This window comes from Pteropus vampyrus, unplaced genomic scaffold (genome assembly GCF_000151845.1).
Source record: "Pteropus vampyrus isolate Shadow unplaced genomic scaffold, Pvam_2.0 Scaffold36, whole genome shotgun sequence".
Taxonomy (NCBI): domain Eukaryota; kingdom Metazoa; phylum Chordata; class Mammalia; order Chiroptera; family Pteropodidae; genus Pteropus; species Pteropus vampyrus.
The window spans coordinates 563,176-575,763 of record NW_011888817.1 but is presented as its reverse complement, the minus strand read 5'-3'; the positions used below and the strand labels follow the sequence as shown (position 1 = coordinate 575,763).

The 12,588-nt window shown below is 47.6% G+C and overlaps 1 protein-coding gene across 1 annotated transcript in view; it reads right to left on the bottom strand.

Moving 5' to 3' along the window:
- PLA2G2F (phospholipase A2 group IIF) overlaps positions 1-5,377 on the bottom strand; it is a 7,796-nt gene extending 2,419 nt beyond the window's left edge. The window contains exons 1-4 of the mRNA XM_011358016.1: positions 5,262-5,377; positions 4,518-4,570; positions 1,090-1,234; positions 39-148 (exon numbers count right to left, since the gene is read on the bottom strand). Of these exons, the coding sequence (XP_011356318.1) occupies positions 39-148; positions 1,090-1,234; positions 4,518-4,570; positions 5,262-5,377 (424 nt within the window). The remainder of the gene's footprint in view (positions 1-38; positions 149-1,089; positions 1,235-4,517; positions 4,571-5,261) is intronic.
- Positions 5,378-12,588: the final 7,211 nt, after the last annotated feature.

Genomic DNA, 12,588 nt, shown 5'->3' with positions numbered 1-12,588 from the left:
TTCTCCTGGGTGGGAGGGGTGTCGGGGAAGGGACTCACTGCAAACAATTGTAGCATTATTCTCGATGGTGTATTCATAGTTGTCCACGTAGGTGTGACAGCCCTGGTCAAAGAGCTTCTGGTAGCAGCAGTCATGGGCATGGCAGCACCTAGGGGTGGGGAAAGGAGAGCAGGCCGCATAGCCAGGCTTGGCCCATCTCCCACCTTCAGAGACGCTGATCATCCGTTTCATTTCTTCACTGATCAGACCTTCAAACTGGGGCCCAGAGAGGGCCAGTTACTTGCCTGAGGTCACACAGCAAGGCAGAGCCAGCCAGTGCCCCAAGTTTTTGTCCACTATCTTGCCTCTTTGTCCTATGCCCAAGACTCCAGCTTTCCCCCTGGCTGCAGCTGCGGGAGGGGTCAGTGGGTTCAGCATTGTGGTCAGGGTGAAGGGAGGGTTAGGGTGAGGTCAGTGTCGGAGGGTACTGACGACACGCCGAGGCCATACCTGGCTGTGCATGATGGCAGGGGAGGGACAAAGTTCTGAAGGACTGATATTGGGGATTGGGGGGTGGGTGACAGGAAGCAAATGCGGTGTGGCTGTCATCATTCCCTCTGATGGAGGGAAGACAATTAGTCAACATGCTTCTATTAAGCTCCCTGTGATACCAGACTTGGTGCCGGCTGCTTTTGGGGAGATAGGAACACTAGATAAGCTACTCCCAGTCTAATGGAGGAATACACACAGCCCCGTCCTCTAGAGCCTCCAGTCCGATGGAGGCCGGGCTCACAGTCCTTGCCTTTGTCCGGCACAAGCTGTGTGACTGTTGCACTCATGTGTCTGGGAGAAGGTCAAAGATTCCTTCCCGGCAAGGGTGAGAGTTCAAATACCTCCAAGCCCTTGACCTTGGAAATGGACAATAAAAAGTGTCCAAGATGGTTGGAGAGGCCACAGGTCAAAGGTCAGGCTCGTCGTCACTAACTCATCAAACTAGCATCATCCTTTAGGGAAAGGGCCCTCTCCCACCTTTTAGAGATGGAGATCAATCTGAACTTTGCTGCTGCTCCCACCCGGTCTTAACAGAAGCCCAGGAGTTCCAGAACCTACCAGTCCACTTCATCCATGGGCAGGCCGCGCCCTCCCAGCCCACAGTAGCAGCCGTAGCCCACGAAGGACAGGATGGCACTTTTCCCCGTGATGGTTTCCACCATGGACTTCAGGTTGAACAGGCTGCTGTAGGCCACAGGCAAGACTGCGAGGGAAGCGAGGGGTGCTGTGAGCTCCCTGCCCCACCTGACCGGCTGTCCTCCCATCCCCAGAGCCAGGTCAAGGGGGCAGCGGGCGGCTGGTCCACAAAGCACCGAGCATTACCCACATTCCTGCATTAAGCCCTGTGGCCTTGGGAGGGTACTAAGAGTCACTATCTGAAGACTTCTCTGTGCCAGGCACTGTCCTTAGGCCCCTTCTCTGCATGAACTCATGGAGTGCTCACTGCAGCCCTTCAAGATGCTATTGTGGTGTAGCTGTCCCATTTTACAGATGAGGACACCGAGGCCCAGAGCACTTAGTAACTTTCCCAAGAATGCGCTGAAAAGTGGTAGGGACAGAATTTTGACCCAGCACTGAAAACTCAAGTGCCCAGCAACTGTAAGGGGCTCTGCAAATGCCACGTGCCCTTCTGAACACAGGAGTTTGATTCTGGGCCCTTCTGGCGTGGCTTGGCTCCTCTGCCCTCAGCAGGGACTCAGAGTCCACAGTCCTGGGGCTGGTACATCTCAGAATTCATCCAGAAATGACTGGGTGCTCTGGTTGTTCAATGAAGAGACACACACACACACACACACACACACACACACACGTTCCTTTCCGTCTGTCAGTGTCTCACATACCAGCAAAATCAGGTTCCTTACACCTGGAAGCCAGCTCACCCCGGTAACACAGCCCCGCCGCCAGCTTCCCTGCCTGCTGGGCTCCTGGCCTGTGCTGCCTCCGCATCTCCTCGTGGCTCACTGCTGAGTCAACGCCAAGCCTGGCACTCAGGTCCTCATTCGGGTGGGGCCGCCCCACACACAGGCAGGAGAGCTGCTCCATCCCCATTTTACAGAGGAGCAAACTAAGGCCCAGATCAGTGAAGATCGTACAACCGGAAGCGGCAGAGCCCAGACACGTCCCCAGGTTTCTGTGCCCCAGAGCTGTGACGCCACCACCACGCAGTGCAGCTCCCGTCTGCCTTTCCCACCCTGGGCTCCTCCAGCTGGGTGTAGGGTTAGGTGCCCACTTCAGCGCCCCGTCCCTACTCTCTCTACGTTCCCCATCCTGCTCCACTGCCTGAAAGAGGAAATGTACCAAGGGAGGGAGGAGCCAAGAATTTCAGAAATTGGAGGCTGGATGGAATTCCAAAGGCTGCAATTACTTGCTTCTTGAGACATGGTTGTCTCAAGACAACCTAGTGACGGGGAACTCACCACCTCAACATGCCTTAGTGGGAAGAGCACAGAATTTGGAGTCAGATGGACTCAGGCCCGTAACTACAGTTCCCTGGGGACTGTAAAATGGGAACGACAATCCTGACCTCCAGCGATCAGCCCGGCCAATGCCCAGCTCGGGGTCTCAGCATGCACCAGGCGCTTGCTCCCTCCATGGCGCCTGCCACCTCCTGGGGCTGGTGGGGACCCTGGGCCAGGCCTGCCCTCCCCCTCAGAGAGCCGATGTCGGGATCCTGCTCCACCTGAGTGGTCCTGCCTATTGGCTTCGTGATTTTCATCATTACAGAGAATAAGGAGCAAATAAGAGAGGACACAGGGAAGGAGTAGGGAGAATGACAGGTGACTTTAAGAAGCCAGTTGAGAGCCATATCAGTCTCCAAGTCGGGGTCCAGGGCAGGGAGAAAGAGAACCCTGAGTCCTGTAGTCCTGAGCCTGTCTTCTGAGCTGCCCAGAGGAGATTTGGTGGTGATGGCTATTGCAAGGCGTAGAACAGGGCCAGGAGGGGCGTCGCGGGAATGTTAGCTCTCCCCCGCCTCCTCCTGCTCTGCTGGCTTCTTGGTGCTGGAGAAAAATGCGTGTGCCAAGCAGCTTGGGAGTCAGACAGTGGGTTTGCAAACAGGTTTCTCCATCAGCATGGTGAGGCTGTGGGCAGGTTGCATAACCTCGTTGGCCTCAATTCCTAAATCTGAGACAGCCTTGAGGAGGGCCCGCCCGTGTGAGGTCCTGGCCTCCTTGTGCCCCCAGCCTGAAAGGGCCCCCTGCTCCCACTTTGCACCCACCACCAGCTATGCAGATGTTACCCCGGGGGGCAGAGGCACAGTGTCATCTTGCCAACCTCACACACTCATACACATACTCACCCACACATACCTCACACACTCAAGCACAACTTATATATTGCACTCATACACACACTCAGACATACCTCATCCTCACGAAGGGACCCACACTCACCCCACACAGCTGTACACACTTGTACACATTAGTACACACATTCACTCTCACATATCGCAAATACACCCACACACATGCAGCAGCCAGAGTGGAATCCATGGCCTGAAGCTGAGGCCACATCCATGCTCGTGGAAGAAGCAAAATCTGTTCAGTCAGGCTGAAGGCTCTGCCCGCAACCAGTGATTGGAGCTGAACTCAAGTGGTAATTTTCTAAATAACAGATCATTTTGCCTGAATACAATCAACAGTTTCTCATGTCTGGCCATATTTAACTTTATTTCGTTTCCAATATTTCTTTCTTTCCCTCAGACCTGGCTGTGTTCAGGAGACATGTAACAGGCTGCATGGAAAGCCAGCAGGAGGTCCAGACCATTTGACAACTACTCGAGGCACCTGCCCCCAGAACATCTGGACGTGTGGGGCGTCAGATTTGTGCCAGGGGCCTCGGCTATCCCCGACCCATACGCCCGGGGTCACCAGCTTGAGTCAGAAGTCCCCAGACTCATTTCATCATCTTCTTGTACACTTGCACAAACAGCACTGCTCCACACACACTACGTGCAGACATATGCACCCCTACATTCATATACACGCTCTAGATACACACTCCGCCATAACACACACTTACACGTTACTGACGTGTGTTACACACAGAGACATCATCATATGCTCAGACATACCTGCACACACATAGACACATGTGTCCATCTATACACAAACTCATTAGCTCCTGTCTACATACCCACACATACACAAACACACGCTCCTAGATATGCAAACACCTGGGTTTGCAGGGGTGCCCAGACGCCCAGCAAATACCACCACTTTACGATGCTTGCTCAGCTCTGAGCCCTGCCCCTCTGAGGCTTGTAAATGCCAACTGCCCATGGCGTGTTTATAGGTGGCTGGAGGAATAAACAGTCCCAGAGAGAGGGTGAAGCCTGATGGGGGTTGAGCAGGCATCTGGAGTCCCAGAGAGACAAAAGGCAGGCCCGAGACCTTGCCGCTGGTCAACAGATGGAGAACCAGGGCACCCAGGGCCAAGGGAGAAGGGCTGGGGGTCAGGGAGAGAAAGAGGAGAAAATCTTTACTCACTGCTGCCGGCCAGGATGGCGACGGTGAAGAACGTTTTCGTAGCCAGGCTAGATCTGAGAGAGGAAGAAACCCAGGTGCTGAGTCCTGCCCTTCCGCCTTCCTGCAGTTCTGGGCCTGCTGCCCCTTCCTGGGCCTCATTATCATTACAGGTACCATCAATGCTGTCCCTGGATGTCCTAGACGGCATCGATGCCCTGGTTCCTGCTGCCCCAGCCCTGTGACGAGCACCTTCAGGAAGATCTGAACGCCTCCCACCTGCCCTGCACCTCTTGGAGGCAAAGCCCCCAGGACGGCGGAGCCAGGAGGCACTGGGAGCCTCCTTCCTTCCCACCGTGAGTGGGCATCCCCTCCCTGCATCAGCTTCCAAGACAGGAAGCTCACTGTCTCATGGGATCTGGTCACTTTTGCAGATCAGAACCAACCCCCCTTCTATATTTGCCCCAGAAAATCATGTGACCCAACCTGGTGGCTGAGTCTTGCGCTTGGAGCCAAGAGACCTAGATCCCTGGGTTCTAGTCCTGGCTCTGCTTCCAAAATGCTGTGTGACTTCGGATAGACCCCTTAGCTTCTCTGGGTCTCGGGTGCCTCAAGAAGATTGATTAGATGATCCCTAAGGTCCTTCTAGTGCTGAAAATGCAATGGCATTTCTCAGCCATCACTCAGAGACTCAGAGCTCTCCTTTCTGGAGAAACGGATTGAAGGAGCCAATTCCCTACCTTCCATCCCAGGGGAACGAGCACATACCTGGAGGTCCTCAAAGGAGAAGTGGCCCTGAGACTTGGGCCCCTCCACCTAGAGGAACGTCTAACCAGCACCTTCTTCCTGAACCCTTTGGGGTTGGCCTGCGCCCCATCTGCCATGTTCTGGGTTCTGGGGGGCCAGCGACATAGAGCTCTGAAGGTCTGCGATCTGCTCCAAAGGCTCTGAGGAGCAGGCTCCAGCTTCGCACTGCCTCCTACACTGGCAGGGTAGTGCCGGGGCCAAGCCCCTGGGCAAGAGGCAGGTGACACATGCCCTAGAAAAAAGAGGCTCCGCCTCCTCCCTCCCACCACCACAGCCTCTGCCCTGCCCACAGCTGCTTGGTGAAGTCCCCACCCTGAGGGTGCTCAGCCTGCAGAGAGAGTGGGTGTTTATGTACCTGACCAGGAGTCGTCCCCTCCCCAAGCATCTGAAAGGAAATTAGTCCAAAGTCCTCTCTACTCCTATCTGAAAAAGATGTTAAAGAAAAAAGTATTGGATGACAATTGTGAAAGCATGGTGAGACAGACTTTATTCAAAGGGGGCCATTACAGTAGGTTTAGGGGCCACTACAATGGTGTCTTGCAGTGGGAGAGAGATATAGAACTCAAATACAAGGAAAAGTGGGAATTTATGGCCAAGGAGCAGAGCAGGGGTCAGTGGATGGAAAATTACTGAGAGGAAACATCAGGGTAGGGGATACTGGCTGAAGGCAGGCCAGGGTGATCAGACATCACCTGTGGTGGGGGTGGGGGATGAGAGACCCTTCGGATAGGTATTGGGTGTGATCAGATATCGAGGATGGAGATTCTGGCTGAACCGACTGACTCGCAGGATTCTTCCTAAACCTGATGGTGCAGAGACAAACACGAAAGCCCAAAATTTGAGGCCTAGTTGAAAAACAGTTGAAGTGGCTATCTGCATGTCCCTAAGGCTTCCCTCCACATCTGGAAGAGCTTCCGTCCGGAATCTGCAGAGAGCTCTCTACCACATCTGCAAGCATGTTGGTGCCCACATCTGGCTAAGGCTCTAGGGGCAGGGGCACATGCATCTGACAGGAAGCCCCCTACTCGCATCTGGAAAAGTGAGCCTGCCCTACCCGGAGCAGGGACTTCCCCGCCTGGCACCACTGTAATGTAGCTGATGCCTGTGGGGTGGGGCAGCGCCCAGCAGATCTCTGACTTCCACCACTAAACCCAGTAGGATCCCCCTCCCCGCCAAGTTGTGACAACGAAAAATGTCTCCAGACATCATCAAATGTGTCCTGGGGGGCACAGTCACCTCTGGTTGAGAGCCTGATGTCCTGGGAGTCGGCGCCACGTGCCTTTTGTCCGGGGGTAGCGTGCGTGTGAGCAAGATGAACAAGAGAGAAAGAGAGGGGGCTGGAGTCCCTGAAGGATGACGTAGTCCCTCTGGTGGAGCTTCCACCCCACGTCTTTGTTCTGCAACCCTGGCAGGATAGTTCACTTCCTTGACCTCTGTGTCCTCAGCTACAGAGTACACATAATCAGGCTTCCCCGCGAGAGGATTGTGCTGACAGATGGCAGGCGTCGTGTTGTGTGGGTGTGGGGGCAGGTGCTCAGTGAAGGATCCGACTGTTGCCCAGTTCCCCAGCCTCGAGGTAAACTGGGAAGGTGGGACGGGGAAGAAGGGAGCGGGAAGAGAAGAGTAATTTTGGAAATTAAAACTCCAAATAATCCCCCACCTTCACATTGGCCCTTCTCTTCTAACTTACCGACAAGGGACAGAAGAAACCAACTATCCAGCAATCCCACCTGTCCTTCCCCTCTTCTTCCGGTCTCCATCCTCCCTCTGCTCAACTTTCTCTCTGTGGAGCCAGGCCCTTCTCTTTCCCAGAAGTTCTAGAAAAACCCTACTTCATCCAATCATACATCCCTCCATGGGAAGGTGTTCATTTGCACTTGGTTATACATTCCTTTGTAGGTACCTACACATGTTTTGTTTTGTGGGGGACCTAGAGAACAGAGGACTTTATTCCCTCCAAAGCCCAGGGGTTCCCTGTAGGACAGGGGTTGCACCTGCCTTGTCAGACCGGGAGCTCCCTGAGAACGGAGAGGGCTGGGGGGATAAGGCTGGTCTCTGCCTTCACTTGTCTGCACAAAGCTTGGCTTCAGTTTTTGCTTTCATTTCTGCGTGCACGTCTCAATGAGATATCACAGCACTCCAAAAAAGAAAGAGCCAAGAAATATAAGGCTCAGTACTACAGTCCACATACTGAAGAGACAGCCTCCAATCTGCAGGTAACATGGAGACACTTAGATCTATGCCGAGGAGGCCACAGTGGGACAGGGGAACCTGCAAACCTCTGAACAGCCCTGTTGTCATGTTCTCATCTTGCAATTCCATTGGCTGCGGTGGTCGGGCTAGTCTGCAGAGGGAAAACCCCCGAGGTGGGGGGCAGTCAGCTCCTTCCTTTTCCTGCCCTCTCCCTACCAAACACAGGTGCTCAATACCAGAAGTCAATAATAAACTGGTCAACCCAGTAATTCCACTTCTGGAACTATAAACCAAGATGACAACCTGAGTCGCTCCCAGAGACAGATGAAAAAGATATTGACTGTGTTGTTTTTATGATGCATCACCCCCAAATCAGAAGCAAATTAATTTATGGGGTTAGTTAAGCAAATTATTAACCACCCATTTACAATCATGTTTTGAAAGATTTGGCAATACAGAAAACAAAAAACAAAATCCTGGATATGAAGGGTAATAGAAATTTTGTAAAAACACAGAAAGAAAAGATGAAGGAGTTTGTGTGCAAATGTGTAAAACTTATCTAGAAAGATATACAACAAAACATTAATAATGGTTATTTTTGAACAGCAAACCGATGGTTTTATTCTCCTATTTGGAATTTTCTGTATTAAAATGAATGTAAAACAATGCCAGCGACTGGATGGAATGATCAATTTCCTAGAAAGACACAAACTCACTCAACTGGAAATAGCCTTACACCTATTAAAAAAACTGAATACGTAGTTTAAAACTTTTTCACAAACAAGCTCCAAGTCGAGATGACTTCACTGCTGAATTTGACCAAACACTTAAGGAAGAAATAATCCAACTGTATTAGTTTGCTAAGGCTGCCATAACAAAATACTACAGACTGGGTGGCTTAAACAATAGACATTTATTTTCTCATAATTCTGGAGGCTCAAAGTCCAAGATCAAGGTGTTGGCAGGTTTGATTTCATTTTGAGGCCTATCCCCTTGGCTTGCAAATGGCCACCTTCTCTCTGCGTCCTCAAGTGGTCTTTCCTCTGTGCTTGCACATTCTTCTTCTCTCTTTGTGTGTCCAACTTTCCTCTTCTTATTAAGATACCAGTTAGATGAAATTAGGGTTTACCTTTGTGGCCCCATTTTAACTTAATCACCTTTAAAGCCCTATCTCCAAACACAGTCACATTCTGAGATACTAGGGGTAAGGGCTTCAGCATATAAATTTTTGGAGGACACAACAGAGCTTATAAAACCAATTTCTTTCAGAAAATTTAAGTGGAGGAAATGTTTCCCAACTCACTAAATTAAGCCACCATTATTCTGATACCAAAACCAGATAAAGACATTGCAAGAAAACTGCAGACTAATGTCACTCATGAACATAGATGCAAAAATTCGTAACAAAACGTTAACGAACAGAATCTAACAATACATAAAAAGGAAATACACCATGACCAAGTGGAATTTATTCCAGGAATGAGAGGCTGGTTTTAAAAATTAGTCCATGTAATACGCATGGACTAATTTAACAGACTAAAGAAGAAAAACCATATGATTATTTTAATAAATGCGAAAAATATGTTTGACAAAATCTGACATCGTTCCTGATTAAAAAAACAAAACAAACAAATCAAGCAAACTGAGATAGAAGGGAACTTCTTCAGCTTGAAAAATGGCATCTACAAAAAGCCTGCAGGTAGCATCATACTTATTGATAAAAGGCTGGTTGCTTTTCCCCATAAGATTAAGAACAAGACAAGGATAGCTATTCTCACCACTCCTATTTAACATTTGAGCCAGTACAACAAGGCGAAAAAGAAATAAAAGGCATTTAGATTAGAAAAGAAATCAGATTGTCTCTATTGGCATAAACATGATAGTCCATGTGAAAAATCCTGTAGAACCTACAAAAAAGCTATTAAAACTAATAACTGAATTTAACAAGGTTGTAGGATACAATATGCAAATACATGAAAATAAATTGTATTTTTATATCTAGCATTGAACAACTTGAAATGGAAATTGAAAAAACACATTTACAATAATATCAAAAATGCGAAATGTTTAGTGTTAAATCTGACAAAATATATGAAAGGCTTGTACAATGACAACTATAAAGCAATGCTCAAAGAAATCAAGGAAAACCAAAATAACTTTAGGGATATATCATGTTCATGAATCAGAAGACTAAATATTGTTAAGATGTCAGTTCTGCCTATTTGCTCTACAGAGTCAGTGCGCTCTCAATCAAAATCCAAATAGATTTTTCTTGTAGAAATTGCCAAGCTGATCCTAAAACTCATATGGAAATGAAAAGGACCTAGAATATAAAAATCAACTTTAAAAAGAAGAATGAAATTCACACTACCTGATTTTTAAGCCTTATAAAGTTACTATAATCAAGGCGGTGTGGCTTGGCATAAAGATAGACAAAGAGATCAGTGGAACAGAACACATGATCTAGAATTAGACCTACACAAATATGGGGATTTTATTTTTGACAAAGGAGCAAAGGCAATTCTGGGATGGGAGGAGAATAGTTTTTCAATGGTGCTAGAAAAATTGGCCATCGATAGGAAAAGGAAGTAAAGAAGGAAGGAAGGAAGGAAGGAAGGGAGGGAGAGAGGGAGGGAGGAAGGAAGGAAGGAAGGAAGGAAGGAAGGAAGGAGGGAGGGAAGGAAGGAAGGAAGGAAGAAGAAAGGAAAAAAAAGAAAAGAAAAAATGTAGAAAGAGAAAAAGAAAAGAAAAAGAAGGAAGAAAAGAAAAAATAATTTCTATCCATACCTCTTATCATGTACAAAAATTAATCAGAATGGATTACAGTTTAACAAGGGTTCCGAGGCAATCCAATAGGGAAAGAAGTCTTGAACAAACGGTGCTGAGACTACTGTGTATCCACATGCAAAAGAATGAAGTGGGTCCCCTTCCTCACACCATACACAAAAGTTAACTCAAAAAGGGATGATAGAACTAAACGTAAGAGTTAAAACTATAAAACTCTTAGGAGATAACAAAGGAGTAAATCTTCGCGATCTTAGGTTAGACAATGGTTTCTTAGGCAATAGATACTACAAAAAAAAAGCACAAGTGACCCGCTCCCCAAAAGGATAAACTGAACTTGATCAAAATTAAAACTTCTCCCTGCAAATTATACCATCAAGAAAATGAAAAGACAACCCGCATGATGGGAGAAAATATGTGCAAATCATGTCTGATAAGGGACTTCTATCCAAAATATGTGAAGAACTCTTACAACTCAATAATAATAAGATAACAAACCAATTGAAAATAGGCAAAGGATTTGACTAGGCATTTCTCCAAAGAAGATAAACAAATGGCCAATAAACACACGAAAAGATGTTCAACGTTATTAGTCATTAGGAAAATGCAAATCAAAACCATAATGAGATACCACTTCACAAAAAAAGAAAATTTATAACTGGTGTTAATGATGATACAAAGAAATTGGATGCTTCTACATTGCTGGTCAGAATACAAAATGGAGCAGCCACTTGGAAAACAATTGGCAGTCCCTCACAATGTTAAACATGGAGTTACCTTATGACCCAGTAATTCTACCCCTAGTATATACCCAAGAGAAATAAAAACAGGCATCCACACCCAAAAAAATCTGCACACAGATGTTTACAACAGCATTATTTATAATAACCAAAAAAAGTCCATCTGTTGATGAATAGGTACATAAAATGACGGTATATCTAAACAATGAAATATTATTCAACAACTAAAAGGAATAAAATGTTGTTACATGCTATAACGTGGATGAACCTTGACAACATCACGTTAAATAAAAGAAGCCAATCATGGAAGGCCATATATTATATGATTTTGTTTCTATGAAATATGTATAAATGATTTTATTTATATGAAAAAGCTACATACTAAATGATTTCCACTTATATGAAATAATAGGCAAATCTGTAGAGACAGAAAGGAGATTAGTTGTTGTCCAGGATTGATGAGAGGGAGTATGTGGTACAGGGGGCTATGGAATGATTGCTAATGGGTAGGACTTTTTGGGAAAATGTTGAAAATATTCTAAGATTAGATTGTGGTGATGATTGCCTAACTGAATATAAAAAAAAAAAAAACATTGAATTATACACTTGAAATGATGGTATGGTATGCAGAGAAAGAGAACAGCAGTAGCACCCCTGAAACCTTCTTAGTAACCCCATCTAGTCACTACCCCCCTCAACGGGGAACCTCTGTCCTGACTTATAAAAGCACAGATTAGTTTGACTATGGTGGAAGGTCATACAAACGGAGTCTCTCTCACAGTTTTCACTCACAATTTTTAAATGGGCACAGCAATATCTTCTTCATTTTGTACAGCGTTTTTCATTCAACATTATGTTTTTGAGCTTTTTCCATGTTATTGTGTGTAGTTGTGTTATCACAGACTGGCTCTACCACCACGTATCCATTCTGCAGGAGACAGACATCCAGTTGTTTAAGCCACTTGCTTTGGTTCTGCCTTGGTGCAGCTGGAGAAAAGTGAGTTACTCTCCCACAGAGGAATCTCAGGTCTCTCCCTCCCTCCTCTTCCCCTGCCAGGGCCTAACAGAGATAAAGCTAGAAGCCCCTGGGGACGCCCAGCTACCGTCACTTTCCTCTTATCCTGCAAACCCTCAGTAATGCTGAGCTTTGTCTCCAACACCCTCTGGCAGTTTCATCATGGATGGAATCCAGGCAGGAGGACCATCCTGGTAAACAGAGCTTGGCAGGGAGGAATGGATGGAGGGGAGGACTCTGGCCACTGGCTGAGGGGACATGCTCTCAGTCACGGTGTGTCTCTTAGAAGATGGAGGTCTTCTTTCCTCTCTTCTGCAGTGAGGTTGGGGACAGTAGGCTTCTGGGCTTTGCCAGCTCTTCTCATTTCCACCTCCATCTATACTGGAAAGGCAAGGGAGTATGGCAGAGCCCCTGAGTACAATGACTTGTCTGTAAAACGGAGATTAGGGCAGTACCCACTTACATTTACTATGTGGGACCACTTAGAACGGTGCCCAGCACATGGTAAGGGTGGCTCTGGCAGGCCTGTGTTCTAACCCAAAGTCTGCCGTGTGCC